General features: G+C 46.4%; 1 protein-coding gene across 1 annotated transcript in view; it reads left to right on the top strand.

Moving 5' to 3' along the window:
- The window catches only part of Proser2 (proline and serine rich 2), a 33,220-nt gene extending 9,146 nt beyond the window's left edge, over positions 1-24,074 (top strand). Inside the window, exons 2-4 of the mRNA XM_051151360.1 lie at positions 9,665-9,882; positions 21,074-21,326; positions 22,826-24,074. Coding sequence (XP_051007317.1) covers positions 9,745-9,882; positions 21,074-21,326; positions 22,826-23,850 — 1,416 coding nt within the window. The 5' untranslated portion in view covers positions 9,665-9,744 and the 3' untranslated portion in view covers positions 23,851-24,074. The remainder of the gene's footprint in view (positions 1-9,664; positions 9,883-21,073; positions 21,327-22,825) is intronic.
- The last annotated feature ends 3,122 nt before the right edge of the window (positions 24,075-27,196 follow it).

Raw genomic sequence — 27,196 nt, 5'->3', positions numbered from 1 at the left:
ACACACACCACACACACACACACACACACACACACACACACACACACACACACACACACACACACCCTGTGTTCAGGGGGCCGGAGATGAAGCTCAGTGGTGACAGAGTCCTTGCATTGCATGACCAAGGCTCTGAGGCCCTGGCCAAAAAACAAAACAACAACAACAACACCCGAGGCCATCTTGGGAAGGCATAGTGTTTTGGACCTGAGTGAGCTATATACAAGACCCTGTCTCAGAAAGCAAATCTACTTTTAGGATTTCAATCCCCTCCTTCCCAAGAAAATAAGGTGTTCTGGAGTTTTAAAAGGTGGAATTTTAAGCCGGGCATGGTGGTGTGTGCCTTTAATCCCAGCATTTAGGAGCCAGAAAGATCCTGTCTCAAAAAGTGTGTGCCTGCGCTGGGGGGTGGCTAAGTAAGGATATTGATTAATTTGGCGACAAGTGTCATTCAAGATGTTGTGGGCGGACACACACACGCAGAGAGAGAGAGAGAGAGAGAGAGGAGAGAGAGAGAGAGGAAGAGAGAGAGAGAAAGAAAGAAAGGTCCTCTGCCTAAAAGAAATTTATAATCTGCCTGAAGCAAAAAGGATCACAAAACGCAGAAACCTAATGAGACCAGCTGTACCAGAGCGACAGAGGTGTCATCCAGCTTACAGTGCTGGAAGGTGAACAGCAAGGCCAAAGCATGGAGCAGAGAGGGCAGTAAGATTGTTCAGCCTCAGGGAGGAGGGGCTGGAGTGTGGTTCTGTGGGCAGAATGGTTGCCTAGCATGCACAAAGCCCTGGGTTCAATCCCAGCACCAGAGGAACTGGGCACGGCGGTGGACACCTGCCTGTCATTCCAGCACTCAGAAGGTGGCTGCAGGTGGAGCAGTTCAGGGCCCTCGTGGGATACGTAGAGGATTTGGAGCCGCCTGAGCTACACAGGACCATGTCTGTGCACTGGAGGGGGGGTGGGGGGGGATACATCATGGGAGGAAGGAGAGCTAAGTCTGGTGCACATTTGACCTGGATTTAGAAGGCTGGGGAAAAGAGCAACAGGAAGCTGTGGAGACTGCGTATTATAGGGACCCCGGCTAAATAAAGGGCTGGTGTTGTGGAAATTTAGGTGGAAGAGGTAAGGACAGCTAGACCCAGGGATTGCTCCAAGCCCATGTGCTTACAGATTGGTTCCTTGGTGGTGTACATTAGGAGACTACTAAGGCTGCCCACTTCAGCGGTCTGTGCTTCTCAGAGCAAGCGGGAGTCTGAGGTGGGCTGTGCGACGTGCTTGGCAGGTTGCCGGGAGCTTGTGGTCATGAGTATTTGTTTTGCGTTTAAGAAAGTTTTTTGTTTGTTTGTGTTTGTGGTTGTTTTTTTGAGACAGGGTCTCTCTGTGTAGCCTTGATTATCCTGGACTCACTTTGTAGACCAGGCTGGCCTCGAACTCACAGCGATCCGCCCCTCTGCCTCTGGTGTGCTGGGATGAAAGGCGTGCGCAACCACGCCCGCTAAGAAAGTTTTGAAAGTAGAAATTCATATAGAAGAGAGTGAGTCTCCAGACCAACAACGTCTTTTTGTTTTGTTTTATTTTGTTTTTATTCAGTCTTCTTTCAGTTAGGCCGTTTGGGGGTTTCTGAATGGGCAGCTGGGTGTGGAAAAGTCAGACTACAGTTTTCCTAAGTAAGCTGAGGAGTATGCACAGAGCTCACTGGTGTGCTGTGTTGACTGAAGTAAAGCTGTTTTGTGGATGGCTTATAATTTACTTTTAATGGAAAAAGAAAAAAGATTAAGAATGAACCATGATTTTTTTTTTTAATTTTTCAATTTTTTTTTTTTTTTGAATAATGGAAAGGCTGTGGCGTCAGTTTCTATGAGAATATAGATTAGCTCTGGAAGTTGTGGTGCACGCCTTTGATCCCAGTACTCAGGAGGGAGATGCAGGCAGATCTCTGAGTTTGAGGCCAGTCTGGTCTACAGAGCAAATTCCAGGGCAGCCAAGGCTATGCAGAGAAACCCATGTCTTAAACAACAACAACAACAAAACATTGATTTACTAAAATTGTAAGCATCCGCTGCTGTTACTTCTCTTCTTCTTCTTCTTCTTCTTCTTCTTCTTCTCTTCTTCTTCTCTTCTTCTCTTCTTCTTCTTCTTCTTCTTCTTCTTCTTCTTCTTCTTCTTCTTCTTGTCTCTTCTTCTTTCTTTCTTCTTCTCTGTTCTTCTTCGTCATCTCCTTTTTTCTCCTGTAAACTCATGTTATAAAACTCATTCTTGTTAACACACATTAGTTGCAGAGGAATTAACATAGCTAAGCAGAGGCTATGGAGGCAGGATTCCCATCTCGCTGTAAAAACAGCAGATTGCCTGTCACACAGAAGCCACTCGGGTGCCCCGTTCATAGTGTTGTCAAGAGCCCCTGGCCCACAGGCCCACAGGCCCACAGGCCCACAATGGCTGCTTTGTGTTGGCTTGCCTTTGTTTCACCCACTTTAACCGTCTGAAAAGCCCACTCATGGTAATCAGCCGTGGCCGTTCTAAACAGATCCTGTGGTGAAACACTTGCGTTTTTTTTTGTTTTTGTTTTTTGTTTTTTTTTAATCGTTCTTGAAGGTCAAGAAAAAGGAATATCTTTTAAGAAGTCATTTGGTTCTTATGTCATAGTGAGAGTTTTTTGGAATCACTCCTTTGGTAGGTTGGTTTTTGCCCTGGTTTTGGGGAGACAAGTTCTCAAAATCCCTGTGAATGGGGAAGGAGGAATGAGAGGATCAGAGAGCAGGCCGAGGTGACTGGAGGGCTCTGCTGCAGTTCCAAGGTGCGCCTCTGTTTATTTAAACCCAGTTCCTCTGTTTTCATGTCTTTTCTGTCCACCCACTATGTTTATTTTTGCTTTTTTTCCCCAGCTTAAGTTGGAATGAACTTAGTTGATGTTTCTGCCTCCTTTCCTGATGTCACACGCTCTGACTGCCTCCTTTCTTGATGTCACACACTCTGACTGCATCCTTTTCTGACGTCACATGCACTGACTGCATCCTTTCCTGATGACACACGCTCTGACTGCATCCTAGTACCATTTCTCATCCCTTCTTACCATATAGCTTGAAATGTTTTCTAACCCTAATTCGTTTCCAAGAGTTATTTAGAACTAAGCTTTTAAGATTTTTTTAGGGTTTTATGTATATGTCACATATGCATGTGTGCATGCACGCACGTGCCTAGTGTGTATGTGTCTTTGTGTGTTTTCCTCAGGTCAGAAAAGGACATCAGATCCTCAAAAGCTGGAATTACATGTGGTTATGTGCACTCTTAACAGCTGAGTCATCACTCCAACCCCAGAACTCAGTTCTTAATGGCTATACCCATGAATTCTTCCAGCTATCTTTATTGACTTGTAATACAATTGTATAGTCAAATTTTTTTTTCTTTTCTTTTCTTTTCTTTTTTTTTTTTTTTTTTTTTGTTTTTTGTTTTTGTTTGTTTTTTGAGACAGGGTCTCTCTGTGTAGCCTTGGTTGTCCTAGACTCACTTTGTAGACCAGGCTGGCCTTGAACTCACAGCGATCCACCTGTCTGCGCCTTCCAAGTGCTGGAGTTAAAGGCATGAGCCACCATGCCTGGCAAAAAAAAAAAAGAATTTCTTAATGTCAGTATCGACATGTGCTAAGAGTTGCTTCATGGCCTGGTATGTCAGCAGTTTTCATGTATCTTAACGAAATTAAAGGAATGTTTGTCTGTAGACAGGATGTGGGTATGTAGCTCAGGACAGCATTGCATTCTTCTGCCTCCTGTCTTGGCCTCCTGAGCACTGAGGCTATAGGGGAGAGCCACCATAGCTGGCTGATGGAATGTATGTTATAAAGTTGCTTTATCCTGGTATGCTGTAAACACTGGTGAGATCAAACCTTTAACTGTGCTGCTGGACTCTTTCTGCAGTCTGCTTGACTCTGAAGTCCATAGGGACGAGGTTAGAGTTCATCGCTTTAGGAAAGCAGTGACATCAAGTGTTATATCCAGTTTGACCCCGTGTAACCATGCCGGGAACGTATAAAGAAGAATGAGAAGACAGGTGAACATCAAGATAGACATGGCAGGTTGGCCGTGGGTCAGCTTGGGCTATGGTGGGTTTGTACTAGGGAGGGGGCCAGGAAGAAAGTGGACATGTTGCTGTTGTAAGTGGGGAGAATGTGCAGGGCTGGCTGGATGTGAGTGACAGGAGGAGGGAGGAGCCAACAGTGTCTCCAACGCTTTGTGCCTTCGGTTGGGCCTTTGAGTAGCAGAGGTCAGCATTGCGATGCCTCAGACTCCGAAGTATTCAGGTCAACAGTAGTGAGGCATAGTCACTTGGTTTGTTCTGTATGCCTACTGGCTGTATTGACAAGCGGTGGAGTGGTAGAAAGAAGGTTGTAGGCATACCTTCTAGAGCAGGCTAGGTCTTTCTGGAATGTCCTGGAGAGCAGAAAATTTTTTTTTTTGCCTTTTTTTTTTTTTTTGGGCTCCAAACTCAGGGGAAGGGGAGGGTTCACTTGCCTCTTTACAACCATAGTTCAATAGCTTTTGTTGAACTTTTCCCTTCAGCCAGCTGCTGGCCTCCTGACTAAACCACGCTGGGCAGATGCAGGCCCACCAAGATGACGAATGGCCTTGGCCTCGTTCTCTCTACTCAGAGGATGAACTGGGGGTGGGGTGCTTCTAGCAAATAATGGGAAATAAACAAGGGAAACATAAAAACTATGAGACACGGTTATATTTCTGGTCTTGGATGGCCCCCCAAAGCAAAGGCTTTGAGTCTTTCCTGAGGCTTGCTCGCTACCCCCAGACCTTCAGAAGAGTTGGTTTCTTTAGCCTTCTGCTGATCCCAGCCTCACTTAGTTATGTTGGTCTCTTGTAAGCCCAGAGAGACTCTAGATTGGACAAGGACAGTAGATATTTCAAAGTGGTAATGACCCTCACAGACCCATGGCTGTGGTCAGTATTATCCATCCCATCTGCTCCAGCTCAAGGGTCCCTGTCCCGGTGTGCCCCATTCCAGGGTGGATAGAGGTCGCCTCTTTGCTCACCCCTTTAGAAAACCTGCTCTTCACAGTGAGCCACGAAATTCTGTATGTTCAGTTCCCACGGAGCCTCACAGTCTCTCAGTTCTTTTAGACATCAGTGATTAATACCCATGCAGGATGTGGAGCCAAGGTTTTGCCTTCTCTTCTGCCACCCCCCCTTATGGAAGACCCTGCTTAGCTTCCTCATGCACTATTGAGAGCACAGGCTACAGAAATCTAAATGGTACAGTTCCTTAGCTTTTAAAATTATAACAGCTCGTATAGAAGGTATCTGCTGGAAAAAGCCCAGCCAGTCACTGCCCTCCAGCCCCACCATGAGGGCACACGTGCTGCCCGCTGCCCTCACTACCCAAACAACACAGTTCCTGCCCCTTCCCACAGGGAGTTCCGGAGTGTGTGAGTAAATCAGCACTTCCTGTCCCGCCCTCACCTTGCTGACTCCTGCCTAGGGAAGGCTGGCACGCTACATCCCATCCCCTTTCCTCAGAGCTGTGATTCACTCAGGTCAGGACCCAGTTCGAGCTGAGTCAGTGGGTGGGAGCCACAGGAAGGATGCAAGAATTAGCCTGCCTTCACTGCCTGGGCTGGCTCCCTTAGCCTGACTCCAGCCTGTCCTGGGTCCAGGAGGCCTGCTGTAACACGTGTCTGCTTTGGCTTGGTTTGCAGGTTGCACCGGCCCCTCTTGTCAGCACTCTGGGTACGTCTGCAGTATGTGTTTATACTCAACGCATGCTAGATATTTGATTTTTTTTTTTTTTTTTTTGAGACTGAATACATTGGAGTTTGACCTTGTATATCTGAAAGCCTGACTTACATGCTATTAGTCATTTAGATATTTATAGACTCATGTTACTGCTTAAGGCCACTTGTTATTGAATGATTTCCAAGACCTTCGACTTTTGTTGGGGTTTTTGTTGTTGTTGTTGTTGGTTGTCCTGGACTTGCTTTGTAGACCAAGCCGGCCTTGAACTCACAGCAATCCATCTACCTCTGCCTCCCTAGTGCTGGGATTAAAGGCATGCGCCACCATGCCCGATCTTTGGTTAGGTTTTTTAGATAGGTTCTCATATAGCCCTTGAATTCACTAGGTCACAGGGGCCTTGGTCTTCTCATTCTTCTGCCTCTGTCCTCCAAGAGTGGGGACTGCAAGCAAGACATTTAGTTTTGTTGTTGTTGTTGTTGGTTGGTTAGTTGGTTGGTTTTGGTTTGGTTTTGGGTTTTGGGCTTTGGAGACAGGGTTTCTCTGTGTAGCCTTGGCTGTCCTGGAACTCTCTTTGTAGACCAGGCTGGCCTCGAACTCACAGAGATCTGCCTGCCTCTTCCTCCCAAATGCTAGGATTAAAGGTGTGCGCCACCATGCCTGGCTACTGTAGTTTTGTTTTGATACAGGGCCTTTGATAGTTTAGGCTGGTTTCCAACTTGTGGTCTTCACACACCTGCGCACACACACACACACCTGCGCACACACACACACAGGTGCACACACACACAGGAGTGTTGGATATGTCAGCTTATGACTTTTGCCACTTTGAGTGGCTTCCCACACTGTTGGGAGTATGGTATCTTCTGAAAGCCTTGTGTGTTCCAAGTCCTCTGGTTTCCTAAGCTTGCTCTTAACCTGTGCTCAATCACTGAACCATGAAGAGAGTTGGCGTGGGGACTCTCCCTTTAAAATCTGTTCCTACGGAGATGCTCGCCACACTCCCAGAGGGAGAGCATCTGCTCTCAGGTGTCCATTGGTTGACTTTCTCCACAAATGCCTGTGCCTGTTCAGTCAGTCAACTGGAGGCATGTTCCTATTGGTCATCCCTTTGATCTGCTGAAGTATTTTGCTGAGCTCACTTGGTGGTTAGGCACTGGCCTGGGTTTTCTGCTAAGAAACTCAGAAGATGGACCACACCTTACAGGGGCACTTTTTCTTTTTGTGGGTTTTCAAGACAGGGTTTCTCTGAATAGTACTGGCTGCTCTGAAACTCACTCTGTAAGCCAGGCTGGCCTTGAACTCGGAGATCCATCAGCAATTAAAGACGTGTGCCACCATACCTGGTTCAGTACTTAAAAAAGAAAAAGCATGATGGGTGTGGGCGTGGGGGTGTGGGAGGGTGTGCGCTTTCACGTATACATGCACACACAAGGGACTCTTCTTTCAAAAAAAAGATTTTTATTTATCTGTATACTTGTATATGCCTGTGTTTATTTGCAATGTGTGTGCAAGTGCACACAGAGGTCATTGTATCCTCTGGAACTGGAATTTAGCCAGCTGTGGGCCACCTGATGTAGGTGCCCGGAACTTAACCTAGTTTCTGTGGAAGAGCAATAAGTGCTCTTACCCGTGGACACCTTTGTTCCTGAAAGCAATAATTGATATGACCTCCTTGGTAGGGTCACCTGACAGTCCTTTCTGCCTTCTATGGGACTTGCACTGTCATCAGGCCTCAGACACCCTTCAGCCTTCGAGCCGTCAACTATGCTCCCATACATCTTAGCTGTGGCCACCGTCTCTTAACCTTGATGTGCACCTGGAAAAGGAACCTGTTTTGTGGTAGCTAAGGCAGAAAGGTGGCCTGAGGGAGACTGTACCAGAGCCTAAGAGTACAGGCCGTCAGTACAAAGGAAGATGCTGGACTCATTTTACCAAGTTCCCAGCAACGTTATCCTTCATAAAAATTAGTCAGACATGGTGGCGCAGGACTCTAATCACAGCACACAGGAAGCAGAGGTACATGGATCTCTGTGAGTTCAAGGCCAGCCTGGCCTGCACAGCAAGTTGCAGGCAAACAAGGGCTGCATAGTAAACCCCTCTCTCAAAAATATCTGTGTGTTCTTAGGTCATGTGTGTGTGTGTGTTCTTAGGTCGTGTGTGTGTGTGTGTGTGTGTGTGTGTGTGTGTGTGTGTTCTTAGGTCGTGTGTGTGTGTGTGTGTGTGTGTGTGTGTGTGTGTGTGTGTGTGTGCACCATATTTTCATTATCTATTCATGGGTAAATGGACATATAGGCTGATTCCGTTTCCTAGCCCTTGTGACTAGATCAGTGACTGTCGGCAGTGTGCAAGTTTCTCTGCAGCAGGATGTAAATCCTTTGGGTCCAGCTGGGTCACATGATGGGTAGTCTGTTTTCAGTGTTTCGAGAACCCTCTATACTGATTCCCAAGGTGAGTTTCCACTCTCACCTTCAGTGGATAAAGCTCCGTCTTTGTCCTCATCTTTGCCAGCACTTGTTGTCATTTGTTTTCTGGATGACTGTTATTCTGACTGGGGGAAGGCAGAATCGCAATATAGTTTTAATTTTCATTCCCTTGATGGCTAAGGGTATTGAACATGTCTAAAAATATTTATTTCTTCTTCTTGGGAGATCTTTGCACAGTTAAATGGCCTTTTTTTTTTTTTTTTTTTTTTTAATTGAGTGGGTTGTTTTCATCAGGTTATTGAATAGCTTTTTGTTTGTTTGTTGTTTGAGACAAGGTCTCACTCTGTAGCCTTGACTGGCCTGGAACTCACTTTGTACCTTGGAATGCTGGGATTAAAAGTATGTGCCACTGTGCCCAGCTTGTTTAGTTTCTGAGCTAGTTTCCTGGGTATGAATTCTGTCAGATAGGTAGCAAGGTCATCTCAAGTTCTGGAGGCTCTCTGCACCTGATTATCTGGGGTTTTTCTTTTGTTTTGTTTTGCTGAGCAGAAGGTTTTTAATTTCATGATATTCTGTTTGCCAACTGCCTACTAGAGTCTCGTCCAGAAAGTCCTTAGCTCCCCCTGTGTCTTAAACTGTTTTCCTCTCAGATTCAGAGTTTTGGGTCTTACATTAAGGTCTCTGATCTATTATTTTTCACACAGGGTCAGAGAGAAGGCTCTAGTTTCATTTTTCCGTATGTGGATATTTAGTTTTCCCTGCACCATCTGCTAAAAATATCTTTCGTCCAATGTATATATATTTTGGCATCTTTGTCACCGGGCTTATGTTTGGATCTTATATATTGTCCAGTTGATCTCCATGTCTGCTTTCGTGTCAGTATCATGTTGCTTTTGTTACTATGGCTCTGTAACATTATTTGGAATTAAGTGTGGCATTATTAATTGTGGGGATGGGCTATATTTGCAAGTGCGGACACCAGAGGACACTGTCGCTCTCCTTCTTTGAGACAGATTCTCACTGAACCTCGGGCCACCAAACCCCAGCGACCACCCTGTTTTCTCCCCAACACACACACACCAGGGTTACAAGTGCCTGGGACTCTCGCACTAAGAGCTAGAGTTTCAAACTCAGGCCCTCCTGCTTGCCCCACAGGTCCTCTCAGCCACTAAGCCATCTCCCGAGGCCCAGCATACTCTTATTTGCTTATCTGAGGTATTTTTTGTTTTCAGATGCAATTTAAGATTATTTTTTTCTATTTTGGTAAAAAAAAAAAAAAAATGGTGTTGGGATTTTGATGAGATTGCCTTGAATCTGTGGATTGCTTTTGGTACAATGACCATTTTCTTTTTTTTTTTTTTTTTTTTTTTTTTTTTTTTTTTTACAATGACCATTTTCACAGAGTAAATCCTTCCATTCAGTGAGCATGGGGCTGGCCTTCCACTTGGGAGCAATGAGGCACTAGTTTCAGGTCACTAACTGCTGCTACGTGTTTGATTTCCCTAGAAGACCTCCCCTGCCTCAGAATGGGACCCTGGCTCCTACCTCGTTTCCTGGGAGCCAGCCAGTGACAGCTCTCTGTGGGGATGCCTGGGAACCAGCAGAAACCAGAGTCTTCAGAGATGGACTCCGATGTGTCGCTGAACTGTGGGCTCAGTGACTTGAGCAGAGGTGGCAGTCTGGAGAGCCGGAGCAGCAGTTCACGGTCCAGAAGCTTCACTTTGGTGAGTGGCTGCTTTCTTTAAAACGTTTAGATAATAACTCAGGGCAGCTTAGCCCCAGAAAGGACCATGCCTGGAGGCACTGACAGCCCCGGGGTGGGGGTGGGGCACTCCACAGGATGAAGACTCACTTTCAGACAAACTCCAAGAAGTTTATAAAGCCCGGTCTTCCCAATCCAGACCCTTACACAGTGCTAACCAACCCAGGAACTTCTAGGTCTTTCTTTTAGGTCTTTTGGGGATTTGTTTGTTTGTTTGTTGTCGCAGATACTCCCCTTATAGTGCTCCGAAAGAAACCTTGGGATGGTAGGCCACCTGCTTTTGACTCAAGTGACATGGTTACTGTGCCATTTCATAAAACATACCAAACATGCTGTGTCCCTTCCAGGATTGGAAACCACATTTACAGTCTTGAATTCTTACTCTGAAGCTCAGTCTGGCCAATGGCACATTGGAGGGTCATCTAGAAAATAATAGGATTTTTGGATGGTTGGAAAGAGTAGAGAGGTCTTCATAGAGTTAGCTCCTAAGGACTTTAACCTTAATGTACATCCAGTTCTTTGAGGGTTAGGGACACCCCACAATGCTTCCTAGTCATTTGAACCTATAACTTGGGGGAAAACCAGTCATCCAGGTTGTTAGGCAAAGTTTTTAGATTAATACTCAGTGAATTCTCAGGAATGTCCCTTCAGCCCCCAAAGTTAATGGACTTTACATCCTATAGTCATAGACCCGCCCACTTGCACACATCTTCTTAGTCACAGAGTGCAGATGTGGGATGCCGAGCTGTGGAGGCTGCTCTTCTCATGGTGACTTTAGGGACAAGTATACACGGTGTCCCAGGGGTTGTGATAAGTCGTTTGCTTTGTGATTTCAAGAGGAAAGAGGGGATGTGCAGACGGGATTTGTAACTGACCCTGGGCTGGCTTCTTCCGTGAACCAGACCAGAAACTATTCTGGTCTAATGAGCTATTTGAAGACATGGCCAAAGAGCGTCTGCTCAATTCATTAGGCATTAGTGAACGCCTGTTATGTGCAAGAACTGAATAAAACTCGGTTTTATTCAAGATCACATCAAGACGTGTATAGAGCTAGGGTGGTGTGGCACAGCTTATAAAGCTCTCCAGACATCAGACAGATGAGAGATCAAGGGCCCCTTTGCCAGCTGAAAGAAGTTTAAAGCTGCCGAGCCCAGCTGTAAGCCTTTGAAGCCATTCTCCTTCGGTTCTATAATCAAAACTGTACACAGACCTCATTGTTTGCTGGTCTGTTTGTGTCCCTTTCTTGACAGAAGTGCAGGTTGAAGTTTGCCACAGGGGGGAAAAATTCCAACAGTGTCTAGTTTAGAAATAAGCATAATTAGCCCCTTCTTCTGGGGTACGGAGGTACTGTGTGTATTTACGGTGGCTCTGCCCAGGTGGCCAGGGACAGCACAGCACTGAAGCTTCCAGCCTTCTCTCCGCGTTCACTCCATTTTGGCATCAGTTTACATAATTAAATCAGTAGAGCGTTGCTCAAATGTCAGGCAGCTCTTTAGTGTCTTTGAGAACTTGCAATCAGGCTGGAGAGAGAGCTTAGCAGCGAAGCTCTTCCAGAGGGCCTGGGTTCGGTTCCCAGCATCCACCTGGCAGCTCACAGCCCTCTGTAACTGCAGTTCTAAGGGGGATCCGACACCCTCTTCTGACATCCTAGGCACAGGGTGTGCCTGTATAGATGCAGGTAAAAACACCCATGCACCTAAAATAAAAGCTAAATTTTGGAGAACAAAAAGAACGTGACCATCAAATCAGACTCCACCAAGACCAAACGTCCTTGGCTGCCCACCCATGGGACAAATAGTGAGGAGCCTTTTCAAAACTGTGCTTTTAGGTACTTCTGCCTGCTTGTTTACCTGCTTGTGAATGGTCCTCCCGCAGCCTAGGCTGGCCTCAAACTTGCCACCATGCTCCTCCTTCACCCTGAGTGCCAGGGTCAGGCATGTGCTACCAGCCAGGCTCTGGGCGTCCTCACTTTCACAGTATCTATTTTCCTTTCTTTGTTCTTTCTGTTTCCTTTGCTCATTCTTCAGGTTGTAATTCAACCAAATGTTTTTCTTGAAAAAACAAACAAACAAAAGAAAAAAGAAGAGCCTAACTTAATTTTAAGAATAAAAGCCAGTAGTTTTTAAGGCAGAGGTTATCTTAGACTGTGCATTTTAAACCTTCTCAGGTCTTTAGTTCAACTAAAAGTTTGAATTTCTTTTTCCCTCTCTCTCTAGTATATCCTTCTTGTGCCCCACCCCCACCCCAAAAGCACTCCTATTTCCGGTCTGTTCTAACACAGACATATCTGTACTGTTGACTTTGTAAGTACGACTGTCATTCATTTAAAGTCTGTCTTAGGCTGCGGAACTGGCTCAGTGTGGAAAGCGCTTGCCATGCAAGTGTCAAGACCTGAGGCCAAACCCCTAGAACCTACGTAAAGCCAAGTGCGGCACTGCGCGTCTGCTGTCCCGGTGCTCCCAGTGTGTGATGCAAGGGAGAGACGAAGAGATCCTCGGACGCTCAGGGGCCAATGAGCCTGGTGTATGCAGCAGGAAACAAGACTGAAAGGCTGGCATCCGAGGCTGTCCTTCAACCTCCAATCTCCAAATGCCTGCCATGGCACACGAATGCCTACACTCACACTTGCATGCACATGCGCTCTTGTACACACGAATACCAAAGAAAAGTTTGTCCTCTACCTTTTAAAAAATTAGTCTATAGCTGGGTCCAGTGATGCACGCCTGTAATCCCAGCACTCAGGGAGGCACACGCAGGTGGAGCTCTGTGAGTTCAAGGCCAGCCTGGTCTACAAAGTGAGTCCAGGACAGCCAAGGCTACAAGGAGAAACCTTGTCTAGAAAAACAAAAAACAAACACAAACAAACAAACAAAAATTAATCTTGGTGGCACACCCCTTGATAGTACTTGGGAGGCAGAGGTAAGTGGATCTCTGTGAGTTTGAGGTCAGCCTACGATCCAGAGCAAGTTCCAGAACAGCCAGGGTGACAGAGAAAGACCCTGTCTTTAAAAAAAAAAAAAAAAAAAAAAGTAATTTATATTAATTGTACTGAGGGCTGGGTTTCATTGTGATATTTCTCACTGCCATCTGCCTTTTATCTGGATGCTTCTCTCAGTTTGAATTAGTGCTCTCTTTTCTGCTATTTTATAGGAACAAATAGCGATGGTTGTCAAGGCTTTGTTCTTTGTGGGAGGCTTGTTCAGTGCGCTTTCTAATTACCCAGTATACTTAGCGCTTGGAGTTTTCTGATTTGAAAATTAGTTCATAGCTGGGCGTGGTAGCGCACAGCTTTAATCCCAGCACTTGGGAGGCAGAGACAGGTGGATGGATAGCTGTGAGTTCAAGGCCAAGCCTGGTCTACAAAGTGAGTCCAGGACAACCAAACCTACATAGAGAAACCTTGTCTCAGGAAAAAAAAAAAAGAAAGAAAGAAAGAAAGAAAGAAAGAAAGAAAGAAAGAAAGAAAGAAAAGAAAAGTTAGTTCATAAAAAATTTCTTCAAAAACTATAAAATAAGCTGGGCAAGGTGGCACACGCCTTTAATCCCAGCACTTGAGAAGCAGAGACAGGCAGATCTCTATGAGTTTGAAGCCAGAAGCCAGCCTGGTCTACAAAGTGAGTCCAGGGCAACCAAGGCTATACAGAGAGACCCTGTCGTAAAAAACAAAAAAATAAAAATAACATTTATGCAAAGGAAGTTGTAAAAAAAATTCTTGTCATCATTCAGCCTTGCTAATTAATGCAGACAAACTTACTTTTTTTTTTATAGCTCACTCTATCTGAATAAACAGGCATTTATTTTTGTCTTCATTCCCTATGTGACTAAAAGTTCACAAACCACCTCCAAACCAGCCAGCCTGCAGGGAGCCCACTGTGCAGTGTCTGCCCTCCTCCACGTGGCATGTCTGTTCCACTTCCCTGCTTTTTAAAAACTGAAATCTAACTCACTCTCTTTACAGTTCACTCTCTTAAAGTGCACCATTTGACAGCTTTTAATGTATTTACAGTTGTGCAGTGATCCCGTCATTTTTAGAACATGTTTCTCCTCTCTTGTGTCCAGTATGTAGTAGATATGCCATCTACATATTCAACTCTGAGCAGTCCTAGGCACAGCACCAATGACATTCCTCACAGAGCATGAAAAACAATCCAAAATGCATATCAAACACCACCACCACCACCGGACAGTTCAAGCTCCCCTGAGAAGGAAGCGGAGGCTGTTAAATTGCCTGTGTCCGGAGTATACCACAGAACACGGTGACCTGAGAGGCAGCTCGGTGGTTAAGAGCATTCACTGGCTGCCCCAGGCTTGGTTTCAGAACCCAAGTGGCAGCTCCCAGCTGCCTATAACTCCAAGTTCCAGATCCAGCGCCCTCTTCTGCCTTCCAGGGGCACTGCATGCAAGTGGTATACAGATATACAGGCATGCAGAAGTACCCATACACATTATTTTTAAAGTATACTGCAGAGTTGTAATCAAGAAGCCTAGTAGGGACTGGATGTGTAGCTCAGGGGCACATCTCTCCTTCATGGATGCAAGGCCTTGGGTCTAATCCTCAGCTCCATGTAAACACATATACACTGTAAACAGTGTAACGTTAGCATAAATACAGATACACAGGCCTGTAGAACCCGATAGGGAGCCTAGAAGTGTCAGCCGACTTTCAACAAAGGTGCTGCAAACACATACACTGAAGAAAGCACCGGCATTTAATCAGTGGTGCTGGGAGGCCGGATATCCACCTGCAGACTGACCGAAATGAACCAATCGCTCACTAGTTATAAAAATCAACTCAACATAATCAACAGAGTAAAGAGACAGTCTACAAAATTGGGAAAATATTTACAAATTATTTATCTGTAAAGAGGCTGATAGCGATAATATATAAGGAATCAAAAGCTCAGGGGGGAAAAATCAAATTGAAAAATGAATAATAGCCCTAGTTGATGTTTCTTAAGACATACAACTGGAATTAGTGTGGGGGGGGGGGGAGTTCAACATTATTAGTCATCAGGGAAATGCAAATAAGAAACACAATGAGATACCACCTGGCCCCAGTAAGAGTGGTAATTACCAGAAGAAGTAAAAACAGCAAGTCCTCCTGTGGATGTAAAGAAAAGGGAGCCTTGGATACTGTCAGTGAGTGTGTAGATTACCACTGCTATGAAAAAAAAAAAAAAAAAAGAAGCAGGATGGAGTTTCCTCAAAAAATGAAAAATAAATCTGCTGTATGACCAACAAGCATTCTGCATTTTCATGTTAATGGTGACAGTGTTCACAATTAGTAAGACATGCAAGAGACAGACATGGTGGTACATGCCTCTAATCCCAAGTCTTGATTAGGGTGGCAAGGGGGGGGTAGTCAGGGGGGTGTCATGAGTTTAAGGCTAGCCTGTGTAACATAGTGAATTCAAACCTCGGATACATAGTGAGAGCCTGTTTCCAAACACACACAAAGACATGGTGGAAACAATTTAAGTGCCCATCATCCAGTTAGGGGATGAAGAAAATGTGCTACATAGATAGACACAGTGGATGCAATTCAACTAAAAATAAATAAAGAAAGAAAGAAAGAATAAAATCATGTCATTTGTGACAACATGGATGGAACCAGATGCAGACCATTGCGCTTAATGAGATACTTTGTCACAGTCAGCTAAAAACAAGTTCTGGTGTGCAGTTGCATAGTTGACTACAGGAAGCAATGATGTTTACCATACATGCAAAGCCTAGAAACCATTCTGAAAGTTTTCACCACTGTGAAAAATGTCTAAAGAGATGGGTCTGTCTGGAGTAGTTTGGTATCGCACAGTACTCCATAAATATGCTCAATTTTTATGTTCTGTGTGTCAGTTAAAATAAATGGTTTCTGTGAGTATATAAAGATCACCATAGTCAATCCTAGGACATCCTCCTCCCCACCCCCCCCCCCCCCCCAAAGAAACCCTGCACCCATTCTCGGTCACTGCCACCGTCCCCTGGCCATAACTTCCTTTCTGACTCTGGATATATCTCCCTGCCACACCTCTCCCTGCCCAGCCTCTCCCTCAGGGCCAGGAATGTCTCCCTCTTACATCCCTGTCAGAGGCAGTGTTCAGCATCTTCCCGGAATGGGAGGAGTAGACAGCAACCGTCTTGGCCTAGTGCCAAGTGCCCCTTTCTCTAGCCCCGCTGTACGCCACTCCGCTGCCTCGCCTTCGTTCCTCTCCCGGGCATGTGCAGAGTCCAGCTTCATCAGGAGAAAGCTTCAAGTCTTTGAAGTTAGACACCACACCTAGCCCACAGCATGTTTGACCTTAACAGGGTCCAGGACTCCGGGCCTGGCTGATTACAAAGAAAACACACCATCCACTCAGGACCCCCGACCCTAGAGAGAAAGCCCTCAGGTGAGGATGCAAGGGTCCAAGTGATCTAGGGTGAGTCTTGTCTCTGAGCAGATCGGTCGGAGCTGATTTGTATCTCATGCTGCGCAGTCAGCAGAAGGAGCCGGGAGCACTGAGAGACCCGAGGAGACTCATGCAGGTCTCTCTGCAAGCTCTGTTGGTACTTGCTGGGATAGGGTTAGAAAGGGCGAAGTGGAAGGCGAGCAAAGGACTTGGTTCGGTAGGCTTGGCTCCTTTGTGAGGTAGTTGTAAGACCCTTGGGAAGCCAGGCCTTTCCATGTGTACAGACACGAGCACACATGAGGGGAGCACTCTGCTGAGCCTGTTTCCCAGCCGCAAGTCTCATGGGGGACTGCTTGCTCTCGGGCTGGGTTAGATGGGCTTTATAGTCCATCTTTTTGTTCTTTAATGTATATGAGTGTTGTGCGTGCATGCGTGCGTGAGTGTGAGTGTGTTTGTGTGTGAGTGTGTGTGTGTGTGTGCGCGCGCGCGTGTGTATGCCACATCTGTGCCTGGTGGTTATGGAGGTCAAAAGAAGAAACTGAACCCCGCCCCCCCACCCCTGGCACTGAAGCGACAGGTGACAGTGAGCCATCACCTAAAAGTAATTTCTCTTGGTTCAGTTGTTATCTGGGAGGCTTAACTGCCTGTCCGCTAGCCTGGGCCTGGTCCTGGAAGCTTCCAGCCTCTGTACAATCTAACCTAGGCCTAGAATGAGACTTAACTGCTTAATAAGCTCACTCTTTCTTGTTCTTTCTGAGCTCTGGGCTGGCTGGTTTAACTTAGCTGTTCTGGCTCAAACTCTTTTCCCAGCTGACATATTTTATCTGGCTTCTCTCTCGGCCCAGAATTGCTCTGCTTGGCCTCAAACTAGCTCATCAATCTGCTCTAATCTTCTGGCTCATTCCATCTTCTCCTGAGTTCTCTCTCTGCAACCCATCTCTCTATTACTGTCTTGGTAAAAACAGCCCCCTCTCTCTGTAAAACTGCCTCTGAAGTAGCTTCCCTTTCCTCTTCTTCTTGTGAGAGTTGGGCCTGTCCTATTCTGTCAAATCTTCTCTGGTTCATCACCTTTTCTGCCACTCAATTCGACATCACTTTCAAACCTGGGTACTTCCTTCTACTAACTTTCCCTTTGTTTGGGATTAAAAGCATGTACTGTCACTCCTGGACCTAAGTCTTTCTTTACCCGATACTTGCTGTATACCAAGCTGGCCTTGAACTCAGATCTGCTTGCCTCTGTCTCCTGGATTAAAGGCGTGTTTGTATTCCAGCCAGATCACACAGACCTAGAAGATCTTTGGGTGTGATCTCTTGCCAGGTGGATCACATAGACGTAGAAAGTCTTTGGATGTCTCTTGCCACAACAGCCATGCTCTGAATTAACATTCTTCTATTCCACCATGTGGGTGCTGCAAGTCAAACACGGGACCTCTGCAAGAACAAATGCTCTTCACTACTGAGCTGTCTGTCGAGTCCCCTTACAGTCCTTCCTTACTCTGTCCTCTTCTTGTGGCGAATTAGAATGTGTCTTAAGCAGAAGGTCCATTTTAGGACCTTGCTTTTGAAAAATTTTACATCCTCTTTATGTCATAGTGCCGAGGATAGAACCCAGGACCTTGGACATCCTAGGCAAGATTTCTAGCCCTGAGCCAGACTGAGCCAGGCTAATGCAATTTCAGTTTTGCTACCTAGCCAAGGAGAATGACTGTATCTAAGCAAAGCAGACGGGGAAAGTCGTGCATAGGGCTGGAGAGGTAACTAACTCGTGGTTCATGTGCTTATTATTCTTGCAGAGAGGACTGTGTGGATAGCAGGTCCCAGCATCCTCTTCTAGCCTCAGCAGGCCCTGTACTCATGTCCACTCATGCTCTCAAAACACATATATACACATAATTAAAAGTAAGATTTAACTGGGTGTGGTAGCACATGCCTTTAATCCCAGCACTGGGGAGGCAGAGGCAGGTGGATCAATGTGAGTTCGAGGTCAGCCTGGTCTATAAAGTGAGTCCAAGACAGCCAAGGCTACACAGAGAAACCCTGTCTCAAAAAATCAAAATAAGAGAAAAAAAAAAGAAAGAAAGAAAGAAAGAAAAAGAAAAAAAGAAGGAAAGAAAGAAAAAGAGAATACTTTCAAGGCTGTGCATCGCCCGGTATAAAGGTCACAGGAAGGAGGGAGCATGAATACAGTTCTCTAGACTTCATGTCTCAGCGTGGAGGTCAGTCAGCACTTGTGCAATGGTTGCTATCTCTGTCATGTCACCCTGACAAAATCCATAACGGGTGAAACTTAACTAGAGGGCTCTCTGTTACGCCAAGAGCCCTAATGATTTTAGACTTGCAGGTGCTGTGTTGAAACAGTGAGTGAGCTGGGCTTGGTGGCACATGCCTTTAATCCCAGCACTTGAGAGGGAAGTGGAGGCAGGGGGATCTCTGTGAGTTTGAGGCCAGCCTGGTCTACATAGCAAGTTCCAGGATAGCAACACAGAGAGACCTTTGTCTCACAAAGGAAAGAAAAAGGAGACAATCATGAATAGAAAAATATCTGTCACACAGTGACTGGGGGCAGCACACGCGGAATGTGGGGACCAGGTGTCCCACAAAAATAAGGCATGTGGTGAAGAGATGAGGCAGGAATGCCACTCATTATGGCATTCAGATGTCCCAACCAGTGTGTGTGTGTGATTTTGTTTTATTTTATGTGTTTAAGTGTTTTGCCTGCCTGTATGTCTGTCTGTGCATCACGTGAGTGCCTGGTGCCCACAGAGGTCAGAAGAAGGCATCGGCTCTTTCAGAACTAGAGTTACGGATGGTGGTAAATCACCATGTTTGTGCTGGGAACCAAACCTGGGTCCTCTACAAGACCATAAAGTGTCCTTAACTGCTGAGGCTTCTCTCCTGACACGTACATGTATGTGCACATTCGTGTGTGTGCATGTTTTTAGTGACAACACGTGCTGCTGGATCTCTTGGACACTTCATGTCCTAGGCATCAGAAAGTCAGAGCAGATATGTGCAGTGAGGAGGCATCTGACATTTTGGTTACAGTAACTCCCTGCGGGATGCAAGAAAACCTGCAAGCCTCAATATAGCCAGTGTGGATTTTTTTTTTTTGGTTTGGTTTGGTTTTTTGTTTTTTTGTTTTTCGTTGGCTGTTTGTTATTATTCTCACTTATATCTTTAGTTCTCAAGACTGTCAAAAGTATGGATTGAGATTTCTTTTTTATTTTAAAAGTTTTAAATTACGTGTATATGCTTGAGGCAGGGGGTAGTATGTGCACATAAGCACAACGCCTGCTGTGGCAAGAGGAGGGCATCAGGTCAGAAGTTATAGGCAGTTGAGAGCTGCCCAGCAGGGGTGCTGGGAACTGAACCCTGGTGTGCGCCCGTAACCAGTGAGCCATCTTTTCAGCTCCCGGTTGAAGTTTCTGATGTGGGAAGTGTTGAGTGGCCTCCACCTGTAGTTGATACTGCCAAGCCACTACCTTAGAAGAATCCTTTCCAGAATCTCAGACACTTCAGGTTTCCGCCCACCAAAGACTCTTAGCGTGCTCTGTCTCTACAGGGAATCCATTAGGCTTCATTGTGCCCCCCCTCCCCCACTTTCTGTACCACTCCTCCCCATCAACTCAACATCACAGGCTCTGCCACAAACTCCTTCTTTAAGAATAAACTCTTAATTTCCTGCTGGGATGTCCCAGTTGCTTCTGAGGGGGCCCCCCAGGCAGCTCTGCCTTCAAGCATCACCATCACTGTATTTCTGGCCGGGCTCAATCCAGGTCACACAGTAGCCAGCAGGTTGACAGGCTTTTTCAGCCGCGGATGTAAAGGCAGCCTTTCTGGCTCTTCTCTCATCACCTGATCGGTCCTTGTGCTTTCTGACTTCCCTTTGTTGGCATCACCGCCTTTCTGGTTTTGTTGTTTATGGTATCAGTGTTTTGCCAGCAGCTATGTTTGTGTGTACGTCTGGTGTGCACAGAGGCCAGAAGAGGGTGCTGGATTTTCTGGAACTAGAGGTACAGAGGCTGTAAGCTGCCACGTGGCTGGGTGCTGGGAATCTAACCCAGGCCCTCTGCAGGAACCACAAGTGCTCTTAACTGTTAAAACATCTCTCCAGCCTGGGACCTTATTAATTTCCTTAACTAGGCATAAGTCACAAAGATAAAAAAAAATAAAAATAACAGGAAAAAGCCAGGTAGGGTGGTACATGCTTTTAATCCCTGCACTCAGGGAGGCAGAGACAAACTCTGTGAGTTTGAGGACAGCCTGGTCTACAAAGTGAGTCCAGGACAGCCAAGGCTACACTGAGAAACCCTGTCTCGAAAAACCAAATAAAACAAGCAAACAAAAAAATAAAAATAAAAAAGACATATTTTTCAAAGAAATGAATATCCCTTGGAGTATTCCTCCAGCATTTCTGGAAGAAGGGGAGAATCCTGGGTGTAACTGGAAGTTTCTCTTGTTAGTGTGAAGACAACAGCATGCCTGGCAGCAGAGCTGCAGCAGGAAACATCCTGACTGACTCACTGACAACCACAAGCTAGAGCTCACCATAGGGTGAAGGCCTTGGGTTTTCTATATCTCTTCACAGTATCTTTTTTTTTTTCCCATGCAGGTAAAATAGTGAGAGACTTACATATTATCAGTGGGGTGACTCAAATGACAGAGACTTTCTAGGATACAGGGAAGTCTACCCCCGGCTAGGTATTGACTCCTACTTTTTGTGACTCTTCCCCTCTGCTGACATCACTGTCTATCACTTACTTCAAGGATGATGAGAGCCTGAAGCACCTCACACATGAGGAAAAGGACGTCATCCTATTCTTTGAAGAGACTCTCGATTCCCTGGAATATGACTTTGATGAGCCAGCCCTGTGTGACAGTGGCATTCATTGCCACTCTCCACAGTCTCTGGAAGAGAGCCCTTCCAGTCACTCAGAGCCTGAAGATGTCATCGATTTAGTACAGCAAGGACCCGCGCCTGGGAAAGCTGAGAGCCTTCCAGATGGGCCTCAAGCAGCAGGTGAGCAGTAACACACAGGACCATAGGCCGTCGGCTTGGCTTGGTAGTGCACTCCAGGCACACCAGCACTTCTTGTAGCTTTGCCCTGCCCATCAGTACAAATGCTCCTGGGTATTTCCAGCTTCTAGAAGGAGAACCATCCTTTTGTTAGTCTCTCCAGCAAGGGAACTCTAAAAGAACAGAGTAAAGAAGACTAGCTGGAAGGGAAAAAAATGAGAGAGAAAAGAAAGACCAAATGAGCATATAGATGTGTGTGTGTGCGTGTGTGTGTGCGCGTGTGTGTATGAGTGTGTGCATGTGTGTATGAGTGTGTATGAGTGTGTATGTATGATTGTATGTGAGTGTGTATAAAGTGTATGTGTGAGTGGGTGTATAAGTGGGTGTGTGTGAGTGTGTGTGTGTGTGTAGGTGATTTGTGCTGCAAGACTATATCCCATTTCTAACACATGGCTCTCATAGGCAGTCCAAGAAGGGCAGAGAAGGTACGAAGCAGCACCAATAGAGAGAGATGCTATACCCATTGAGTCATGGGATAGAACTGGAAGAAATGATGAGCAAAAATTTTCTTACAGCCTCCTCAGATTATAAACACTAATGTTTGTCACAAGCTTCTGGGAGTGCATCCCCAGCTGGCCTGGAGCTTTCTGGGTAGCCCAGCCTGGCCTCTAACTTTCAGTCCTCATGTGTCTGTGTCCCAAGCACTGGGATTACGGTGTGTGCCACCATTCTTGCTGTAGGAATGTTTTCTTTTGAAGCAAACTGCGTGACTCGGAATCTGACCTGCTGCAGTCATGCATGAGAGAGAGAGAGAGAGAGAGAGGGTTTGCAGCCAACCTCAGAGAGAGACATTGGGTTCTGCATGTCTAACTGCACTTCTGCTTTGAAGCGGAAGTTCCTAAAGTAATTTGACCCAGCTGATCCTTCACAAAGATTAGTTCATGTAATCGCACCAGAGGAAATCCAACACATGTGCCCAGCAATTCTCTAACCTGCTATTTTCATAGCTTGTTTGTTTGTTTTGAGGAAGAATCTCTTTATAAAGTCCTGGCTGTCCTGGAACTCACTGTGTAGACCAGGCTGGCCTTGAACTCACAGAGATCCACCTTCCTCTGGCCTCGTGAGTGCTAGGACTCAAGGTGGTCACCCCTGACCTTTACTGAGTGTCTCCTTTGTAAAGACCTTTGATGAGGTGGTCATTGCTTGCCTCCTGTCACGTGTCCCCAAGGAGATGGAACCTCGGAAGCTTACCTTTCCAGGCCACTTCCTGACTGGCTGTTTCTGCCTCTAGATCATCACCATCCAGTCAGGAATCTGTTGGTTCTCCGTGTATGAAACGGACTGCCTTCTTTCTAGTCCATGCAGCACGACCAGCGTTTTGATTAGGCCTTGTAGAGGTTGGTAGTGTGTCCCACTGTGGCTCTCTAAAGTGCAGTGGGCAGGAACACCATGCATCTACTTTTACCGATGCAAAAACTTAAAAGTCTTTCTTCTCCTTTCAGGGGCCCCATCTGTTGCAAAACAGACTGCTCCTGTTCTTGAAGGTGAGGAACAAGCCGCTGAGAATTCCCTGCCACTGCCAGACTCCAGGGATTCGGAGGTGTTTCCTCTGCCGCCCTCCCTGCCTGTCCTAGCACCTTCTGCTGCGCGAAAGGAGCTGATCTCCTCCTCTCCTCCGGCAGAACATCCCAAACTGCCCCGATCCGTGCCCACTCCTCTGGTGATTGCACAGAAAATTTCTGAGAAGTTGGCGGGAAATGAAGCCCTGTCTCCCACGTCCCCCTTGAAGGAGGGCAGGCCTGGAGAATGGAGGACGCCAACTTCTATAGCCTCTCGAAATGGGGACCATCTGGGCGTGTGGCACCGACACGCGGCCCAGCCGGCGCCCAAGGTCCACCGCTTCCCCAGCAATATAAGCGTCACCAACAGCGCGGGCAAGGACTTCAACAAGACCATCTCCAAGGCAGCTGTCAATGTGCAGGAGCGCAAGGCCCAGGTCCTGGCTAACATCAACGGCATGTCCTTCATCACCGCGGGCGACGCGTCGTTGGAAGAGCGGTGGCAGAAGGCGGAGGAAGAGAGGGGCAGCTCTGTGGATGGGGTGCGCCCCCAGAACAGGGCGGCCATGGCTGTCGAGCCCGGGGTGCCACGTGCGGGAGGTCCTGCCAGGGCGCAGCAATCCCGGGCTGTGCAGACGGAGCAGCCACCAGCACTGGTCAACGGCTTCCAGAGCGTTCACGAGGCCCTGCGCAGCGAACCCAGTGCCTTCGTCCCCACCAGCAAGACCATCACCTTCCGGCCAGGCCCTGCTGTAGCCGGCAAGCTGGCACGCCAGAATGCCAGCCGCAGCCTGTACGAGCCGCGCCTGGATGGCAGCCAGGATGCCCGCAAGCGCACAGGCTCGCTCCCCCGGGCCGTGGGCTTCCGGCCACAGGGCATCACAGTGCAGTTCTCAGGCCGCGGCTCCACGGAGGAAGCCCGGCGCGAGGCCCTGCGCAAGCTCGGGCTGCTGAAGGAGAACTTGTGAGGGCCACTGGCGGGACTGCCGGAGTAGGCATAGACCTTGTATGTCTGCTCTTGGGTGTCCTGTTCTGTAAGCACAGGAGCCAGGTGACTTCTGCCCCAACCACTGCGCCCAGTGCAGCATTGCATCAGAGGCCCCAGAGCAAGGACCAGGCCCTCTGAGTTTTCCTTTCCTGGAGTCCCGGAATAACTTTTAGGACCTGTGGGCTTCCATGACTGCATAGGCCCTGTGACTTAAGTACGGGAGGACCACCTGGACTTGACTCGGTTCAGAACCTCTGATCTGGCCTTCCATCCCACGTGCAGGACTTGAAAGCCAGTGTAGCTCTCCGATGCTCAGGATTTCCTCTCCTCGAAAATAAAAAAGAGAAATGCTCGTTAAATTTTTATAGTGTCATTGTACACTTTGAGGTCTGGTTGTTTGTGTGTTTGTCTTTGAAGGACGGAAGATGGCACCTTACCGTTAGATCTGGGTTCATTTCTTGACATAATTTCGTTTGCCCCATTTTCTTAACTGAAAATCTAAATTATTCTATTGTAGATTTAAAATAGTGTAAGATTTACTGTAATTTTGAATTGCGAGAGTGAAAAAAAAAAGGAGATGGAGTTTGGAAAAGGAGGAAATTTTGAGAAAGCACGTCTCACTAGACTGTCCAAAATCTGCTCCGGGGATGTGTGTGTATGCATCTATCTGTGTAAATACATGTACCTATCCTAACATACATGTGAGTATCATGTGTCTGTGTATGCACATTCTTTATTACTTGAGTATCTATTTCCACAGACACCAATATCTAAGTACAGGATATGAGCACTTCCTTGTCTCTCACAGACATCCCAGCATTGTGAATTCTTCCTATTATGGAAATCGGCTAAGGGCACATGAGCCCTTGACTTTTTTCTCTGCAGTATGTTCTGTTCCCAATTCAAGTAAGATTTCCTGATTTCAGACAAGCAAGATAGTTCCTGTTGTTTTGTTCTGTGTTGATAACTTAAAGAATTAAAACCTTTGTCACCTCACTACTAGTTTGGGGTTGCAAGGTAGCTCATAGACAAAAGGAAACAATCTGACTGGTTGTGTCCCATGAGCCAGGTCTCAGGGTTGATCTGAAGGAGAAAACTGTGAACACGGTTTATGCAGCATGAAGGTTTTTTTCTCCCAGACTTTGTCTTAAGGGAGCTGTGGCCACAGTGTTATTATCAAAACAATTTAAGGCTGGCATCTCAAAACGTCTAAAAATAGACAGGGAAGGGCTGGCCTGAGAGGCACACCCTTCTGCCTGTGCGCCCAGGCAGCACCGAACAGAGCCCATTTCTTTTCCAGTTGGGTATTACTGAGACTCCAGCTTGTAAATGAGCTGTTGACGGACATTTTCGGGCTACTCCACGAGGCTAGTAAGTTACGTGCAGTGAGTGACTAGTGGTCGGAACCGCGGTCTAGCGACTCACCCAGCTCTTGTTCTCCTGAAGTCATCTCGGACTTTTTTAAAAATCTTGACTTAAATAGGGACTTTAAAATTTTTTTAAAGTGCTTTTAATTTTGCTCCTACTTATGATGGATTTGCTGAAAGGATCTGGGAGGCTCCCTTCTGACAGAGTGAGATGCCAATACACAGTGTTTAATAATTGAAGGTCTCAATACAGCTCTTACAAAAACACCTTTATAGACAGGTATTTCTTTTTAACCCTTTTCTATGATTTTATTGTGAGTAGAATGAGTTTGACTGCATCTTAATATATTCTCATGATGACATTTTGAAAAACAAATTTTTATCTTACCTTACTACATTACCTTATGTATGATACTATTTCCTCTTTAAGGGTTATACCTTTTTCTTCTGTTTATTCGTATTTTCTCTTGATTTAATCCATAATTATGTTGACTGTTACTTTAGTTGTTACTTATATCCAAAGCCCAAATGATTAAAGTCCCTTCTTTGTAAGTGCTGAAGACCCTGCTGTGTCGTGTCTGCTGAAAAGCATTGGTCTTCTTACTATAGCTGTATGACGTGACACTCTTCTTTTTTTGTGTGTTGTTGTTGGTTTTGTTTTTTTTGTTTTTTGAGACAGGCTTTCTTTGTGTAGCTTTGGCTATCCTGGACTCACTTCGTAGACTAGGCTGTCCTCGAACTCACAGTGCTCCACCTGCCTCTGCCTCCCGAGTGCTGGAATTAAAGGCGTGTGCCACCATACCCGGCTTGGTTTTGTTTTTGTTTTTTAAGACAGGGTTTCTCTGTGTAGCCTTGGCTGTCCTGGACTCACTTCGTAAATCAGGCTGGCCTCGAACTCAGAGACCTGCCTCCCGAGTACTGGGATCAAAGATGTGCGCCACCATCTCCCGGGGTAATATCCTTAAACAACGTCTAGTTCTCAGTATTGAAGGATCATATTTCAAAGCAAGATTGTAATGAAAAGGAAAGGTGCATCCGATGCTTCCAGCTTCTCCTCAAGTGATATTTACAAACGCCTCTTCATTTTCAGGAAACTAGGAGGAACAAAACAAAAACTTCTCTTTTGCTGTTAGGAACCTCCTCTAAACACATGTCCAAACTAGAGTCTCCACACCGCACCCAGCAGTCCCTGGAGGGAAGGGCTGCTTCCCTTCTCACCTCCTCTCTCACATCTGCACCCTGCCTCAGCGGAACTGCTGACCTTTGCTTTCTTCCTCACTGAGGTTGCATTCTCTTGCCGCTTGAGGAGAAAGGGAAGAGCCACACAACAGGATGCTACCTACTAGGCAGCACAGAGACTGATCATAGAGCCCTCAGCCATCAGTCAGTGCTACAGGAGCTGACTTCTGACTGGAGACTTCTTTGCACTCACTGCTAGTGGCGAGCAGGTTAGGAGCACGTGGGGGGCTAGCTTTCACAAGGAGCTTGGTGGAGTCAGTCAGCGAGGCGTTTGGAGCCTTCCCTAGTATCCGTTCAAAACCAACTGCATTCCTCCCAGGTCTCCAGGGCTTTGACTATCGGGATCTGACCTTTCCCAGGATTCAGTGGTGACTTTTTTTTTTTTTTTAATGTAGGTGATCTCAGCTCTTTAACCTGTATTAAAGAGGAAGAGAAGATAAATATGACAACAATTTACTCTTATCAAAAAAATGTTTGTCTGCTCCACAGCTGTTTTTCTAGCTGGGGTAGGTGTACAAGGAAGGCATTGTTTCCCTCTGGCTGCTTTATCGATGTGACCTGGCAAGATTAATAAACTTATTTTTGCCCTAAACTGCTCCCTGTGTTCTCAAGCTTCTGTCATCCAATAGTGGTGCTGTCTGGATGAGCAGTAGCCTTGCTTCTCTGGGTCCCTTGTCCTCGCCCTGGTCCCCAGCCAAGGCTGCTGGATGGAAAGAGGAA

Source organism: Acomys russatus, chromosome 9 (assembly GCF_903995435.1).
Source record: "Acomys russatus chromosome 9, mAcoRus1.1, whole genome shotgun sequence".
NCBI lineage: Eukaryota > Metazoa > Chordata > Mammalia > Rodentia > Muridae > Acomys > Acomys russatus.
Note: the sequence above shows the minus strand (reverse complement) of the source record. Positions and strands in the feature narration are given on the sequence as shown.